The sequence below is a fragment of the Sceloporus undulatus genome, chromosome 2 (assembly GCF_019175285.1).
Source record: "Sceloporus undulatus isolate JIND9_A2432 ecotype Alabama chromosome 2, SceUnd_v1.1, whole genome shotgun sequence".
Lineage (NCBI taxonomy): Eukaryota > Metazoa > Chordata > Lepidosauria > Squamata > Phrynosomatidae > Sceloporus > Sceloporus undulatus.
The window spans coordinates 19776538-19794299 of record NC_056523.1 but is presented as its reverse complement, the minus strand read 5'-3'; the positions used below and the strand labels follow the sequence as shown (position 1 = coordinate 19794299).

The 17762-nt window shown below is 42.5% G+C and overlaps 2 protein-coding genes across 3 annotated transcripts in view; both read right to left on the bottom strand.

Moving 5' to 3' along the window:
• Positions 1 to 1301: 1301 nt before the first annotated feature.
• Positions 1302 to 9268, bottom strand: C2H6orf136 (chromosome 2 C6orf136 homolog). Its single transcript, XM_042447350.1, has 6 exons — positions 8868 to 9268; positions 6855 to 7385; positions 3875 to 3963; positions 2336 to 2536; positions 1830 to 1899; positions 1302 to 1688 (listed from the first exon to the last, which is right to left on the bottom strand). Exons 1-6 carry the CDS (start codon positions 9003 to 9005, stop codon positions 1530 to 1532), a joined length of 1188 nt encoding a protein of 395 aa, XP_042303284.1. The 5' UTR covers positions 9006 to 9268; the 3' UTR covers positions 1302 to 1529.
• Positions 9269 to 11445: 2177 nt separating this feature from the next.
• ATAT1 (alpha tubulin acetyltransferase 1) overlaps positions 11446 to 17762 on the bottom strand; it is a 46346-nt gene continuing 40029 nt past the window's right edge. The window contains exons 11-12 of one of the 2 annotated variants that reach the window (XM_042447346.1): positions 16119 to 16173; positions 11446 to 14099 (exon numbers count right to left, since the gene is read on the bottom strand). In XM_042447346.1, the coding sequence (XP_042303280.1) occupies positions 13736 to 14099; positions 16119 to 16173 (419 nt within the window). In that variant the 3' untranslated portion in view covers positions 11446 to 13735. The remainder of the gene's footprint in view (positions 14100 to 16118; positions 16174 to 17762) is intronic. The other variant, XM_042447347.1, reaches the window with a different exon arrangement.

The window sequence follows — 17762 nt, the reverse complement described above, 5'->3', positions numbered from 1 at the left end:
TACATTCTTCTGTATGTACTAAGGGTATGTACAGGACTAGAAGGTCTTCCATATCTCCCCCACATCCTACTTGCAATTGTGGCAAGGAACGCAACTGGTACAGTACTTCTGTTAGTCAGACCCCCAACATCTGAGAAGATGCAAAGGAGGCAGGACAGGCTGTGGACCCACAGACTCCAAAGCCACACCATTTCCAACATGCTACTGCAAGACAATGGATTCAGCCCTGTTACTGCTTAGTTTATTTTCCTCAACTGGAAGCAATACTGAAGGAAACAAGTTTAATTAAATGAAAGCTTGGGTACTTAAAAATTCTGCACTCAGCACCACTTTCTGTGCTCCCCCCTGTATAACACCAGGTCTCCTTACATTTTCCATAATTTGATACTAATTGCTAGGGAATTTTTTCTTGTACATTCAATTGTGTTAGATAGTGTGCAAGCTGTAAAAGAAGGTAGAGTTCTTCGAACAACGCGAATTGTCTCTTCAGATAATTCATTCTGAGATTGGTTTGTCTGCAGTAGCTACCTAATTTTTCCAACCGCTGGAATTAGCTGCTTCCCTTTAAAAAATGAAAGATTTATGACAGAAAAAATGGCATCATGCTGCAACCACATTCTGCTCCTTCAGCAGTCTCTTTTCATTGCTTTTAAAAGGATAACCAATTGTGGCTCTCCAGGGCCGTAGTCCTTCAATTTCTGGACAGGAATTTAGCATTATAACTTCCTAGTTTTTACAAGCAGTTCACAGAGTTGGAAGATGCTTTCATGAATGATAATTTAAAAATTCATAATACTCTCCCATGTCCCACTCATAATCAGTTGTAATTTAGAAAGAAAAAAACATTCCCTCCTTCTATCTCATATCCCATTTTTCAGGCTGCCAACATTTTGTCCACTATCTGCTAGCAGGTGAAAGGTTTTATAAAATGAGGCCTTTCCTGTTAAGCAGCAGTACAGTGGTATCCCGGGATACGAATGCGCCGCCTTACGAAATTTCCGGGTTACGAAAAAAATCCATTTAAAAAAACTGTTCCGGGTTACGAAGGTTTTTTCGGGTTACGGAAAAAAAATTGGTGCTTTTCGGCGCTATTTCGCACGAAATCGCGGCTTTTCCCCATTAGCGCCTATGGCTTTTTCGGCTTACGAAGCATTTCGGGTTACGAAAGCGGCGGTGGAACGAATTAAATTCGTAACCCGGGGTACCACTGTAATATGTTAGCTGAGCGTTAACCTTGTGCTTCCTTATAGCAGTTGAAATCCAATGCATTACTTGAGAGTACTGCTGGTTCACTCAGTCTATTCAACATAAATCTTTCTTTTTTTATTATATACATATTAAATTACAACCATCTTTACAGCACTTGCTGGTGCAATTGACAGCAGCAACATGAGGCAAAGCCCACACTATGTATACAAAGGCAACATGGATACACAATTAACTGCTAGTGGCATTCTCCTTGCCACACCTGGCAATGTGGTAGGTTAGCTGTGACAGATACTCGGAAGAGGACAAGATAGCATTGGACTTCAGCTCTCTCTACAGCCTATTGGTGCTTCCTGCTCTTTGCTAGACAATGCTGAGAAAAATAGTAGAAGTGATGGCCTCTCATCTGACAGCCCGAGGCCCAATAAGGACGCAAGTACAACTTTCTTCAGCTTGTTCATGAGAGGCTGGGATGGCATCAGCTGAAAGGAAAGAAAGCCCAATGTTAGTCTGGTAGATGAGCAGAAAGCACTTCACCTTTTGTTAAGGCCCAAGTAAGCTTGAACAAATTGGGGAATATGTCACCACCTCCCCTGAAATAGTATGTATGCACTGAAACTCACCTTGCTTACCCTGTGACATTTAATTAACCCTTCTGAATTGAGAAAGAAAGTGGAATAGGCATCATAGGTTCTGGAAGGGGAATTTTAAAAAGACAAAATGTTAGGCAAATGACCATTTTAGTGACTTCAAACTATTAGAGCTATCCAATATAAAAGCTGACTATCTTACTACATTTTAAAGGCTTGAGCCATGTCTACTGACACCATAACCCAATGACTTGAATACACTAATTTCATTAGAATTATCTGTGGCTGTTTAACCCTAGCCATGACAAGCCTGTCCAAGAACAGTAGAGTGTTTACAGAAAGCAGGCCTGATCTAAAATATTCTCAAACCTTTGCACTTTTCTACAAAGAAATGAGAATCAGAGATCAGTTCAATTCTAGTTCCATTTCAGTTCAAGACAGAAGCACCACTTATAAGAAGGAGGTAAGGCATCAGAAGGACTTTTCTCTGGGGTTGCTCATGCTTAAGAGAGAGCATAGTATCACATGAGATGCCTCACCTGTAAAGCTCACTCTTGTCCTTCTTGTAGAAGCGGAGGAAAAGAACATGGAACGGCAGCCCTGTAATCCGCCACCGGGCTTGTATGCTCCAGTTCTCTGGGTGCTGTGTCACGTTTAGTACTTCCATGCGCAAATCAGCAAAATAGTTCCAGGCCACAAAGCGGCAAAAGGTCAGTGCCATTTGGTACATGGGTCGGCCACTGGCAGTGGAGGTGGAAAGGGGGAAAGATAACAAACCATTAGGTTCAGATGGGAAATTGTTGTACATCATCAACATGGCAGAATCCCTCATCTCTCTCTAAAATAATATATGCAAACGCAAATATGCACGAGTACACACACACACACACACCCCACAACATTATGCAATAATCTCACCATGGATTTCTACCATACACAGGTCCATTCCCTATGTTCACACACCATATTGTCTCCCCATCCCTCCAGACAGAGAATGTTATACATCTCCCATCCCAGTCAAAGCAGGCGGTTCATAATACTACCTCAAGTTGCATGCCATACTTTCAGCTTCCTTTTTTACCCTCTCTTCACAAGACAGCTTATGGTCTCATCCACCAACCCACAGCAAATTTCCCCTATCTAGAGCTTGTCAGGATAATGAAAAAATATTTATTGTTTAAAGTACTTATGTGCCACCTTCCATGCCAAGCCTTGTTAAGCCACTGATAACCAATAATTAGCTTCTATAGAGAGCCAGCGTGGTGTAGTGGTTAAAGTGTTGGACTATGACTCTGGAGACCATGGTTTGATTCTCAGCTTGGCCATCAAACCCACTAGGTGACCTTGGCCAAGTCACACATTCTCAGCGTCAAGCGAAGGCAATGGTAAACCTTTTCTGAATAAATCTTAACAAGAAAACTCCATGACAGGGTAACCTTAGGATTGGCATAAGTCAGAAATGACTTGAAGGCACAAAACAACAAACAACATCAAGGTGGGCAATTTCAGAGGGTGTGAGGGGCAATTCTCACCCTAGACCCTCCTGGCAGGCAACTGTTCACTCCCAAAAAACAAGCCAGCATGTGGATGAAAACCAAATTAAGACTTACTTCTATTTCTGACTGATGTTGGGGCTTAGTATGTAACATCTGGACAGGTATATAAGATGTCCAGAAAGGAAGAAAAGGGTCAAGATGGAGAGAAGTGAGAAACAGGTTAGGATGAGATTGAAAATATATATATAAAACACAAAAGGTCAGATAGGGCACTAGCCTACACCTGTGATTGGTCCTGCTTTGCAAAAATGTGGATAAGGGCAATGACACATGCTGCCTCTGGAATCCCTAGGGTATTCAATAGCTAGACATGAGAGGCCCCCCCCCATAGGGGGAGGAAAACCTCTGTGAGCTTAAAGTGACTGTTCCCTTGTATATACTTTAAAGACTCTACCAAACCTTTTCGCTTCATCAAGGAGCAATGATGGCTTTTGGAGTCCTTGTTAGCAACATGGCCAAAATATTAACAGTTCTCCAGTGACACAAAGCAGATATTTTCTGACTCCCATCACCAGAACTTACCGTGTTCTCAGATGTAGAATTTCATTGATGAACTCTACATCCTGGGAATAGATTTCATAGTCATGTGTCTTCAGGAAGAAGCCTGGTAACTGGTGTGAATGGGGGCGGGGGGGGGGGGACAAGAAGAATAATGAACAATGTGAGATTCCTGCCCAAAGCTTCCTCTGATAAGAAACATGGATGCCCTCTGCCCTGTTAATCTGAAACAAAGTCAACATTTCAGTTTTCAGTGTAGAAAGTGAAGTTTCAGAATGTGGTACAGTATTTTGATTTAATTCTCAGTTTTAGATGTATACATTTAAATAAGGAAATGACTAAGATCCCAAGAGACTCATGTATGGGACTTTTACTAAATCTTGGATGCGGCACCAGAATTTCCTGACCCTGAGTCACCCCAAGATTTAGTTTTGCCTTAAATTCTAGGGTAAGAAAGAAGGATCTCATTGCAGGAAAAGTGAACTTCCTCCTTTCTCTTGTGCACATACATACACACAAACTCTGCGTGCAGCCCTAGGTGTAGCTGCCACCACCTCATCTCTTCTGGTATATCTCAACACTGGCAAGTCCCACCTCTTTTCTCTTTTAGGCAAATAGAGCAGTTACTGCAAGTGAAGTGAATTGTCTCAATTCCCACACCAGCAAAGAAGCAAAACAAAAAACAACCCCCCCCCTCCAAACCAAGCTTTGAAAATACTCTCCACAACTGGAAAAACCTAAACTTTGTTTTCAAATTTTAGAGCAATGTGTTTATTAATAATTCTATCCAATCTTTACAAAATATAAAGCAGCTAATGCACACCCCACAACTCCAGTTTTGTATCTGGTAGCAATTCTCCAAGATCTCAAGCCAAAGGCCTTTACCAACTCATTATTATCTGATCCTTTTAACCTGAGATGCCAAGGGCCCATTACAAACGGGCCTTTGTGGCGCCCCCGTCACGTGCTAGGGGTTGGCCGAGAACCTAGCGTCCATGCCGGCCTCACCCCTAGCACGTGATGGGGGCGTAATAATGGTGGCACCCGACACACGGGCGCCACCATTTTGACGTATCGGACGCACAGCGTCCGCACGTGGCGCGCCGGATGTGACGCCGCGAGTGTGCAAGTAGCGCCTCGTGGCGTCCCATCCAGGGTGCAAGAAGAAGCACCATTTTGGCACTTCTTCTTCGCTGTGTCCGGGAACCGCACGGTTTGGCTGCTGCGGTTCCCGGACGCAGCAACCGGCGGCGGCAGAAGAGCGCCACTTTTTGGTGGTCTGTAACCCGCCAAGGACTGAAGTTGGGATAAAGCAGATGTTCTACCTTTGATACATGTTAATATTTTTACTGTGTAATTGTTCTAAATTTTTAAATTGCTTGTTTTTTAAACTTTATATTTATTCTTTTAAAATGTGTTAGTATTATTTCTAAATTGCACTGTTCTTTAAATTTGCTGTTAGCCACTCTGAATCCCTACATTGGGAGAAAAATGGATTATAAGTAAACAAAATGATAATAATAAAATAATTTTATACTTCCCTGGAAAGTCATCTTTCAGAACAAGGAGATCTTCACTGCTGCACAAGCCATTTGTGATACTACCCAGGTTGGGATGTAATCCCTTATCTTATAATAATAATAATAAATTATTATTCCCTCTGCACAACATAAATCCTTCTGCACAACAAGGCAACTGGGGTGGCTTACAACATTAAAAGTTATACACCAAGTTCAGAATAAACTAGCCTATCTCCAGGAAGTCTTCTTACTTACTACAGCCAGCAAAAACTAGGCTGGCAGTGGTTACCCAGAGGACTTTTTCTTCTGCTGCTCTCAAGTTACAGAATAGCCTGCCAGAGGAGATCTGACATACTGTCAGTCTTGACTGATTCAAAAAGGCAGTCATGACGTGTCTCTTCCAGCAGGCTTTCCCAGACTAGAATCTAAGTGGCTTCCCATCGATTGCCCCTCAATTGTCCCTGTTTAGTTTATAATTAAAATGTAATGTTATTGCAGATGGGAGGGTTTATGGGTTATGATGTTTTACTGTATTTTAATGTTGTTTTATCATTGTTAGCCACTTCAATCTGCTTCGAGAGGCGGAATATAAATACAGTGCGCCCGTGTTATACGGAAGAAGGGCAAACGTGCCCCAGAAGGGGCAATGGCATGCGCGCCCATAGCGCATGCCACCGCCGCGCTGCTGCGTGCACGAGCCCCATTCATTTAAATGGGGCTTGAGAATAGGTGAAATTCCCCTAAGAGGGGAAGTCCGCAACAGATCCCCCGCGTAAAGGAAGGGCCCACTGTATTATTATTATTATTGTTTTGTCCCAAGAGCAATACTATGGACTTTGGGTGTAGTAAGGCCTCTGGCTCTCGGGATCACAGCCAGAACAAAAGACTTGTCCACAAATTTCTAAAGTTTCAAAAGCTTTACTGGTTATAAACACAAATAACATGAAACTGATTTCTTCTTTCTTAATAGTCCTTCCTAAATACCTTGCTCTGTTCTTGGTGGATTCTATCTTTCTTCTTCTGAGGACTATCTTTATTCTTTTGTGGACTTATCTTTTTGTCAAAGGAACATACTCTCTCCAGGTCTGACTTGGCTGAAATCTTACTACACACTGAAACTAACTAGAGGGAGACAGCGTAAGACCCTGGGATTTCCCACAAGATCTCGATTTCCCCTTCTAAACTAATACCTAGAAAAGCTAATATAATCTCAACTAAATATATATCTCCAGAGCATCAATCAAAGATGCTCTGGAGGCATGACAATTATTGTTGTTGTTGTTATTATTATTATTATTATTATTATTATTATTGATAAAAGGAAGGTACTAAGCCCTAAAGCATGTAAGATCTACTCATACTTTATTTTACTTGTGGGTTAGGGGTTGTGTTATTATTTTAGTGTGTTTTATTTTTTATTGTAACCTGCCCCGATCCTCTGGGGAGAGGCAGGGTATAAATAATAATAATTATTATTACTGTACCTCACTCCGCAATTTCTGATGCATGACTGCGAGATGCTCCTCCATGCTGGGGTCATCCCTGTCTGGAGAACTGGCTGGAGAGGGGGTGCCAGCAGTGGCTCTGAAGGGTGTGATGGGACCCAAGGCTACCTCAGGAGCCTGGTAAGGTGAGTGGTACTGCCAACCATGAAACAGGTTATGCAGAGAGTCCAAAGAGGCGCCATCCAGGCCTTCGCTATCTTGCACCACAATGTCATCCTCCTGCCTCCCGTTCACCAGGGTGATGACATCCTCCATGCCTTCAGGTGGGGAGAGCATAGTGGGACGGGAAAGGCCCCTTGTTTCTAGATTGTGCGTCAATGGGCCAAGGCTGGTCTTCAGTTCAGTACAGCTGACAACGGCAAAGTTGCTTCTGGTAGGCATAGACAGAACCGGAAGGCTGCTGCGAGACTCCGGTGGCTTCTTCTTGATGAACAGGGAGTGGAATGTCGGCCCTACCGAACTGGAAGGGACAAGCCCTGGAGGTAGTTTATCCCAAGAAGGATTGAGGTCCTAGAATGAACAAAGAAAGGAGGCATTTGAGGATAGTGAATCCTAGATTGCCAAGCGGAACTGAATATGCCCTTGGCTCTCCTGAGAAAGGGAAAGTCGGCCTGTAAACATGCCCTGCCTGTCCTCCAGTCTACATGACTAACATACGGTCCAAAGCACACTGCAGAAATAATGCAGTCTGAGACCGCTTTAACTGCCCTGGCTCAAGGGTAGGAAATTCTGGGAACTGTAATTTTGTGAGGCATTTAGCCGCCTCTGCCAGGCCCACAATAATCTACTATTGCTTGGATTTCCTAGCACTGAGACAGGGCACTTAAAACAGTCTCAAACTGGATTATTTCTGCAGTGCATTTTGGACCATACATCAAAGAAAAGGAAAAGTTGCTTAATCTGTGTAAGGTATACAGATCAAACAATTCACTTTTTTTAGAAGGAGCAAAATTTTCATTTTTCCTAGTCTTTATTAACCATTACCAACCCAATGGTTCTGGCAACGGAAATGGACTGTCTTTCCAAAAACTCAAAAGAAAACCAGACTCATGTCTGATTCCTCATACAGAGTACTATCTTGTTCCTATGCCTGAGACTAGCTTGGTATTTAGGGAAGAAACAGATGCTGCAACCCTTCTATGCTATTAGTTAGCATCAGATCTTAGGAAAGGAGAGCAACCCACTGGCAGCTTTCTGATACACCAGTTGGTTGATCTCAGTGGTTCACAAACTGAGGTACACCAGATGTTTTGGACTTCATTTCCCAGAATGCCTGAGCGTGGATCAAGGTGGCTAGGACTTCTGGGAAATGAAGTCCAAAACAGCTGGTGTATCTCAGTTTGTGAACCACTGAGATAGACCAACATCCTACAATGGGCCTTTGGTGTATCCATTGAGGTTTGGTTCCAGGAACCCCCCCCCCCCCAATGGATAACAAAACCCATAGATGCTCAAGTCCCATTATATACAGTGGCGTAGTAAAAGGATATACCTGACATAAAATGGCAACATTTAGGTTTGCTTCTTGGATCATAGAAATCATAGAAGCAGGACTAAGAAGCATGGATTTAATATTCATATCAGTGTTTTTAATAGCAGGGGGTTGGACTGGAGGGCCCTTGAGGCCCCTGCTATTAAAAACACTGATATGAATATTAAATCCATGCTTCTTAGTCCTGCTCAAAATGGAGGACACTTGGGGATTCCTCTTGGACAGAAAATAAAATGCTAAAAGCACTAATATAAATATTAAATGCATGCTTCTTAGGTCGTGCTCAAAATGGAGGACACTTGGGCATTCCTCCCGGACAGAAGGCTGAAGTGGAGGACGCGTCCGGGGAATGGAGGACGTCCCTGGGCACTGCACCCGCCGCCCCTCCCATCACAACCGAGAAGGGCGGGGCCAGGACGCCATAAACCACGCCCTTTCTTGGCCCCGCCCCTTGGACCACCCCCTTCCCCTCCCGTCCCTCCTGGCCAGTCTCCTCTCACCCTCGGCCGCGCCCGGTGGCAGCTCCTCGCTGTCCCTCCCTGGCCCTGCTGCCGAAGCCCTCCTTGGCCGCTCCCTTCCCATCTCCAAGGGCACCGGGGCCCGAGGCGCCCAGCCACCGCCCGGCTCCGCTGATACATGAGGCGGACACGGGGCGCCTCCTCTGCTCCGCTCCTCCTCTTCCAGCCCCGGCGCCTCTAGCCTCAGAATCCGCCCGCTTCAGCCGGCTGAGCCACTGCGCCTGCGCCAGTCGTCGAGGGGTCCGCAGTGCGCGCACGCGCAGTAGCGCTGTCTCCTTGGCTGAAGGAGGAAGGCCCTGCGCATGTGCCGTCTTCGTCGCCGCAGATGCTGCTGCGTCCTCCGCTCTGAACTTGTGAGAGCCAGCGCAACCTTGGGGACGTGCCGCCCGTGCTAGTGCGTCGTTGCGCATGCGCCGTGAGGAGACACTGAGGAAAGGCCTGAGAGATCAGTCTGCAAGATTCTCCGTTAGAACTTCCGGTCCTCAAGCGCAGCTGATGGAAACTTCCATGTCAAAAAGAGTGGAAATATATATAACTATACTATATACACATATATAATTATTATATAATACATTATAAATATAATATATGTATATAATAAATATAATTAATATATTATATAAAATATACAATGCATTATAAATATAATATATTACATATTTATATATACCCTCTCCCTCCACCACTCCCTTCTTTTTTTGTGCCATGTCTTTTTAGATTGTAAGCCCGAGGGCAGGGAACCATCTAACTAAAAAGATTGCATGTACAGCGCTGTGTAAATTTACAGCGCTTCATAAATAAAGGTTAATAATAATAATAATAAAGGAGTCACACTCTCTCAGCCTCAGGGAAAGGCAAGGGCAAACCTCCTCTGGACAAATCTTGCCAAGGAAACCCTATGATACTTTAAGAGTCAAAAATGGCTTGGAGGCACACAACGACAACAACAACAACACACTCTGGGTGTTCACTGTGGAAATTCCCCGGATTTCATAGGATGGAGCTACAGCACTTGAATGTGTTTCAAACTGTGTTAAGTGTTTGGAACTTGAGAGAAGCATTTCCTCTTCAAAAGTATTTAACTTTTAAAATTTAATTTAACATTTGTTTTCTGGAGTTCCCAGAAGGGCAGAAGAGGCCTTCCTGAAAGTACCCCCTGGACTGAAAGCAGCTACAACGTTGTGACACAATGCAGGCCCCTGACCAATGCTGTCATGTTTTTTCTTTCTCTTTTAACATCTTTGCCTGAAGAAGCCAGTGGAGCTTTAAAAGCTTGCAAGATGTATTTTGTGCATTTTGGTTGTCCCCATAAAGGTATACACTGTACTGTGAATTTTGCATTAAGTGTTGTAGCTCCCTAGTCCTATAGAATCTGGGAGATTGTAGTTTTGCAGGGTCTCTAGCCTTCTTTGCCAAAGAGTGCTGGTGCTTCATAAAACTACAAATCCCAGGATTCCATAGGATGCAGCCATGGCATGGCAGTTAAAGTGGTATCAAACTGCATTCGTTTTACAGTTTAGATGCAACAAAAAACATGGTGGCGTGGAGCCTTCTGCTTCAGGATCCCTGCCGACCAATCTTTCCCCCAAAATAATTTGTCCTTTTCTCCATTCCTTCCAACAGCTGCCCAACATGCTCAGTCTGCAATGTGTTTTTGATGACTCCTGCCTCACTAGGATGGGAATTCCCCTGCCCTTAAAGGTTATTTGTAAGCCTTGTGGTTTCCCTTCTCTTGCTGATACCGTCTTTTTACAGGTTTTGTTATCAAAAGGATTCCTGCTTGGGCAACTGAGTTTGCTATTAGCATATAAAATAATGCAAAGGCAGGCAGAGTTTACAGGCTGCTTTTGTTGCAGTTCTTTGAAGTAGTGACCCTTTTAACTAGAAAAAAGGACATCTGTGCATCTAAATGCAAAGACACACAGAAAGCACAAGTTACCCAAATAAACAGGGTTAAAATGAGAATGGCAAATTCAAACATAGCCTCCCATAGTCCTGATTTGGCATGGATAGTCCAATTAATCCTCTGCTGTCCCGCTGTCCCAGTTTCTCTCTCCTTCCGCTTTATCTCTTTGTCCTCAGCTTACTTCAGTTGCTGCAAATGAGTCCAAAGTTAATAAGTACTTTGCTCTCAATTAACTCAGGAAGGAGGAACGGAAAGGAGGGAGCAGAATTGTTCACTTTCCAGTAGGCTCAGTCCAAAGCGAACTGCTGCAGACTCTTCTTATTTTGTTCTTCCTTATTAATAACCTTTCCCATCCTGGCCACGCTTTGATATTGCTCGGCTACACATGTCCAATTTTCATTTGTGAAATATCGGAGTGTTTGTTCAAAGTTCATTATGGAGAAAGAAATACAGTGGCCCCTTGGTATCGGCTAGAGTTTGGTTCCAGTACCTCCCATAGATACCAAAATCCATGGATGCTCCAGTCCCATTAAATACAACAGTATAGTACAATGGTGTCCCTTATATAAAATGGCAAAATCAGAGGTTGCTTTTTGGAATGTATATTGTTTTTCCTCCCAGTTATGAAGCTTTAAAAAAACACATGAGATTTCCTCAGTTGAAGGCCAATATTTTATTGCAACACGCTTTGTTACAGCAGATAAAGTCTTGCTGAGTCTTTGCACTCTCAGCATGAAATAACCCACAAGACACCTTGCTCTTTTCCGCAAAAGACACTCCTAAGGAAAAAAGGCAATTTTCTTTTCTGCTGGTGATTTAAGTCTGTATTTAATGGTATAATTCAAAATCATGTATCTACGCAGAATGCTCCATATAAAGTCTTATTTAAAAAAGCAATATGATACGACTTAAAAGAACTGGATGGAAGGACCTACCACAATCCAGTCTCTAAAAGTGTTAAAACTCTTAAAGACACAATTCAGTCAAGATGATACATACTATTAATGGTAATGACACTGTCAAATAAAAGGTGGGGAGCAGGTGCCCCTGCAGATGATGTTGGAGTCCAGCTCCCATTACCCACCAAACAACATAGACAACCATGCAAGAATCATAGGGGTTGCAGTCCACTAACATTTTGAGGCCTACATGGTACCCAACTCAATCATAATCCTAAGAGAGCTTGTTGCTTGTCAGAAAACTTGAGGTATTATATTTACTCTCATTCCCATTGCTTGGCGAATGTGGCTAACATACCAACTTATGTCTTTCCAGCCTGTGGAAAGCGGTGACAGGTAGCTGCAGCACCAGGGCCTGAATGCACACTTGCTTAAATGGGTCCATGATTAAATGGATGCAAGTCCTATGGCTAAAAGGCCATTTATACAGATGGCTTCTTCAGTTTGAAAGTGCATGTGAGTACCAACTGGAAAGAATCAGGTCCATGTATATTTTGCAGGGGGAAATGATTGAAGGATGGTCGGTAGCAGTATGTCACACTTTATAAAGTGTGGGGTAGTTTCAAAAATACCATAAAATGGGGCACTGCATGGACCATCACTCAGGCTGTAATGATAATTGTCAGTATTTTGTTATATGATGCCTTAATTTTTTAACTTTGGTTTGCAGATTGTACGCCGTCTGGCAGGTTTTAAGTCTATTTTATCTCTTGTGTGTAAAGCGCTGTATAAAATTTTACAATGCTATGTAAATAAATGTTAATAATAATAATAAGGCTATTTTGTACAAGGATTTTGTAATCAATATTTTAGCTCTGTCTTTTTAAAATATATTGTAAAACAATCCCCCATTGTGGGAAAAAGGCAGGGTATAAATCCTAGAAATAAATAAAAAATAAAATAAATAAAAATCTGATTGAAAATCAGATCAATAAGCAAATGAATATGTAAGAGTCAAAGGATTCAAATCTGAATTCTGAATACAGGTTTTGTGTTACACTCAATAAGCTAAATAAAAATGCTAATTGATTTAATTTTAGTTTTGGCTTATTGGAATTAAGCTCTCTAATAAAGGCACTGTTTGGGTGGATTAATTTAGTCCAATTGGAAAAGTAAACAAACTGGAATATGTGAATTTAAATCCAGATTAAGCAGAAGCGAGAAGTGTTCATTCCCTTTTGATTAAATCGGATTAAATTGATTTATTGCACATTTTATTTATCCCTTATAAATTTTTCTTCCTACCATTCTTAATAGTCAGGACACAGGCAGATCCTAAACGTAGGGTGGCCTTTCCTTTGCCAAAGTTATGCTTTCAAAGTTTGTGATATGATCAACATACCATGGAATTCCCAAATGGGAGTTTGAAATAAAATATCTAAAAATTTACTTCAGGCTTTAATTCCTGAGTTTATATGGCAAGTCGGTATATTAATCTGAGTAATGTTTGGCAATAGTTCAGTGGGTGGGTGGGTGGGTGTTTTTTAAAGATGCAGACACATCATAGTGAAATTTGACCGATAAATCTCAGTGCCAACATTCCAGTTTCATAAAATTCAGGAACAGCTAATTCAAGGAACATCCATCACAACATTTAACATATAGAAGAGCAGAGACAAAGCATGAGCCATCCAGATATTTGGGCTACAACTACCATAATCCTTTACCATTAGCCACAATGGCTGGGAGTTCTGGGAGTTGAAGTTCAAAACATCTGGTGGGCCAAACACTTACCACAATTCTTACAGAAAGTGAGTTAGAGGTATAACGAATGGTACAGTTACCAGGCTTTTCCATGGCAGGAGATATAAGGAGACATGTTGGCACTTTGGCTTAATCTAATAGGAAAAAAAAGGGAAGAAACCCATGTTTGACCTAAGGCAATAAATATTGACAAGATGTAAGACTTAGCCAATTCAGCGCTTTTGTTCATATTGGGAAGATTGTTGTTGTCTTAATACAACCATGATTTCAGGACCCTCCTCTCACCAAGGTCTAGTGTTGCTATATAAATACTTGTGGTAGAGCCTTTTGGCTTCATAGGGTCCTCCTGCTACCATGCAGAGTGGCTTCACCTGCCGTGAATTCCTGGTCAGATTGTACCATTTCTTGTTCTGCTGCAGAGGCTGGCCGGCCCCATAAGAGTCACTTCTACAGGTGAGATGGCTGTTTACAACAGTAAATTCACCACAGTTCTTAGTCTTTTCTGGAAGATCTGGAGCAGCGGGAGTTTGGAGGTCCACCTTTGAATGTAGAGGCTCTTCAGGAGGATGAACTGCACCTCCCATTTGTCTGGAGAGGGCCAGTCCTGGGTGGTCTGGCTGGTTGATGGCAGTGTTGTCCGGACTACTGGAGAAAAAGAGGACACCATTCTGACAATCAGAGGAGTCACAGGGTTCCGCAGCTAATGGTGGCAAGTATACATATCTTCTGAGAGTCAGGGTGGTGTAGTCATTTGAGAATAGTAAAGCAACTCTGTAGATCAGGATTTGATGCCCTGCTCAGCCATGGAAACCAATTGGGTAACCTTGGGTGAGTTACACACTCTCAACCCCAGAAAACCCCATGATAGATTTGCCTTACATTCACCATAAGTCAGAAATAAAAAATAAATAAAATTAAATGTTTATTTATTAACCGCTTTTCCAACGATCAAAGCGGTGTACATGTCGTTAGCCGAAATGACTCGACAGCACACAACAACACCACTTGATTTCTAGGCACTGCTTTTAAAAATGCTCCATGTGCTTAATGTATATTCTCAATAAACTTAGGGGGAAAAAACCTTAGGATAATAAGTATTTCTTCACCTGCTGCCGAAAAGAACACAACATAGGCTTCAAGTGAATTTCTCTGGGAAAGCCATTCCGTAACCACAAGCATAAAAGGTTGCCTTCTGCCTCCTAGAAAAAGGATAGCTTTGATAGCTCTTTGCATCAACTCCTTTGGTGGGTACAAACCAAGAAAGACTTCAGAAGATGCCAGTGATTGGGGAAGATGATATATGAATAGAAACACACCTTCACATAACCTGGTTTTAAACCATTTAGAGCTTTAAAAGTTAATAAAGGTTAATGGGTCCAGAAACAGAAAGCAATGAAGATTGTTGAGTTAAGGTGCTTCTTTCCTTGTGCCTTGGTTAACCTATGGCAAGCCAGGTTAAGGAGCCTTGAAAACAGATATGACAATTAAAAGATTTGGTATGTGATGCTACAATTTGGTGTGTGGTGTTATAATTATTGTTGTGTGACTTCAAGTTGTTTCTGAATTATGGTGACCGTAACAGGATTTTCTTGACAAGGCAAGCAAAAAGCTCAGATAGATGCTTACTCAGGCATCTGGTCAGGAATGCTTACTATCAAGCTTCAGCTGTTACACCAGCTGGGCCCTACCTAGTGGTGGAGAACCTAAAAATGGTAGTGCACATGCTGGCAACCTGAAGACTGGACTTTTATAATGTGCTGTATATTGGGCTACCTCTGTATCAAGTCCAGAAACTTAAGTTGGTTCAAAGCACAGCAGCCAGATTGATTACTGGGACATCCAGGAGTGATCATGATACACCAAAATTAAATCACTCCACTTGCTGCCAATTAGTTTCTAGGCAAGGTACAAAATGTTGGTTATCACCTTTAGGCCCCAACATGGTTTGGGTCCAGGTTACCTATGGGACTGCATATTTCCAAATAATCTGCCCCATACATTCAGTACTGTGGCAGACATTTACTCCATTTGGCCAGGACTAGGTTGGCAAGTGTCAGCCACAGGATGTTTTCTTCAGCCACCCCTACGCTGTAAAATGATCTGCCAGAGGAGATTCAACAGCTGAAAAGGCAGTCTGAATTTAAAACAGCATTGAAGACCTGTCTCTTCTGGCAGGGTTATACAGATGATTTTTTAAATTATAAATTTAGATGATGAATTTTAAATGTGGATTGTTTTAAAATGTGTACGTCTTATTTGTCCTTTTAAAGTGTCACATGTTTTAATTAGTGTGCTTTAACTGATATTGTGTATATGTTCTACTCTGCCTCGATCCATGGGGAGAGGCAGGCAGGCAGGATGGATAGATGAAAGTAGTAGTAGTAGTAGTAGTAGTAGTTATTGTTTTTGTTGTTGTGACTGGTGGGGGGAGGCAAAATGACACCTCAATTTCCCCTAGAAGGTGTAGGGGTGTTTTTTTAAGGTGGGGGGTGCAGCTTTCCAAGGTTCCAGGAGGAGCCGATGTGGCCCTCCCAATTGCCCTAAGTTGCCCACCCTTGGAGTAGATAGTTCTGTTCTTCCTTGTAGCTTTCTTAATGCTATGACTTTACTGGAATTGTGACGATCAAAAGCCATAGGCAGGAAAGTGAAAGAGAGATGTCATACCAGCTCTCTGATTCATGAGGCTTATTTGGCAGCTCAGGGATATCTTTCAAGTCATCTAGAGAAACAGGACAAAAACAGGTACAGTATATGTAACCATTTAAGCAATACAGGTACTAACAATTTCCACAATAGTCCCTCTTGCAAACCATCTTGTAGTGTACAGAGGAATCTTGCAGCACCTTTGAGACTGAAAGAAAGTTGTTTATAGCATAAGCTTTCTTACGGGTTATCTGCATGGGCCAAATAGCCCAGCTTCCTCACAGTCTCTAGTTTAGTTTAGATGGTGCAGTCCAAAACTCCTGTGGCAGGATTGGGCCCAATCCTGCCTGTGCAGACATAGATGCAAAGGATCTGGTTTGACCCTGTGGTGATTTACCTGGGGCAAAACAGCCCTGGTTTTTTGTGGAGTTACTAAGAAACTGCAGCAAAACTGGACAGGCCCCCTTCATGCACCTTACTTTTCCAGTGGGCAATGCATCTGAGAAACCCCCTAGTCACCCTGTCTGACATGGAAATGAGGTGCCTGGCCATGTGGCCTCCCTATGCCGCTCCTTACGAGGCAAGTCACTTCCAACTTATGGTGACCCTAAGATGAACTTATCATGGGGTTTTCTTGGTCAAATGCTCTGTTTCCACCTGAGACAGGACAACGGGGAAACTTCTCACATGGATTGCCTGCCGGAAAGGTAAGGAGTGGCCCCAAATCCTGGATTACTGCAGGAACAAGTGTGTGAACACCCTCCCATCCAAGCACCGCCCAGGGACTAACCCAGGTGACAGGGACAGGATAGCATAGGCTCAGCTTGTGCTATCTTGCACTGTTTGCTCAGGCTGTTTCATCAGATGTATGGATTGAAGTATATATGCCAATGGATGGGGTATAGTGTATCAATGGTAATAGAAATGCAAAATCTGTGGGTATGGTGATAGGGTGACAAGTTTACAAGACAAAGATGGGAGATAAGATCTACATAAAGCCAAGGCGAGTAAATAAACAAATGAATAGAATGAATAGTAGTGGAAGTTCTTGAAATGTTGAATTGATATGGGTTCAGAACCAGAAAAGAGATGTAATAACATGAACATGAGAACCTACTTGTGACTGGGATGTTAACTAGTACAGTACTGTACTATGTGTAGTGTGTCAGGAAACCATTATCTCTGTCCAAACCATCTATCAATGGAGTGGACCTTGAGGATATGTCCTACTTCAGGTATTTCTCTTTCCATCCTCCCTTTGAAGTTTTTTTGTTCAAGGACTGCCATTTTGATGTTTGAGATGGAATATCCAGGCTGTAGTCTTCTGTGACTGGTCTTTGGGCGTCTAATCTTGGTTCTAGTAGCAATCCTTGGGTAGGCTGAGCATGTGTTCACAGGGACTCTGTAACTTAATTCCAGTCCATCTGCCTTGGTCCAGGCCTCGGAGGTAGAGAGAAACTGCTGGACCTCTTATCCTCTCCCTCCACCACTCCCTTCTCCTTCTGTGTCATGTCTTTTTAGATTGTAAGCCCGAGGGCAGGGAACCGTCGAACTAAAAAGATTGCATGTACAGCGCTGTGTAAATTTACAGCGCTTCATAAATAAAGGTTAATAATAATAATAATAATAATAATAATAATAATAATAATAATAATAATAATAATA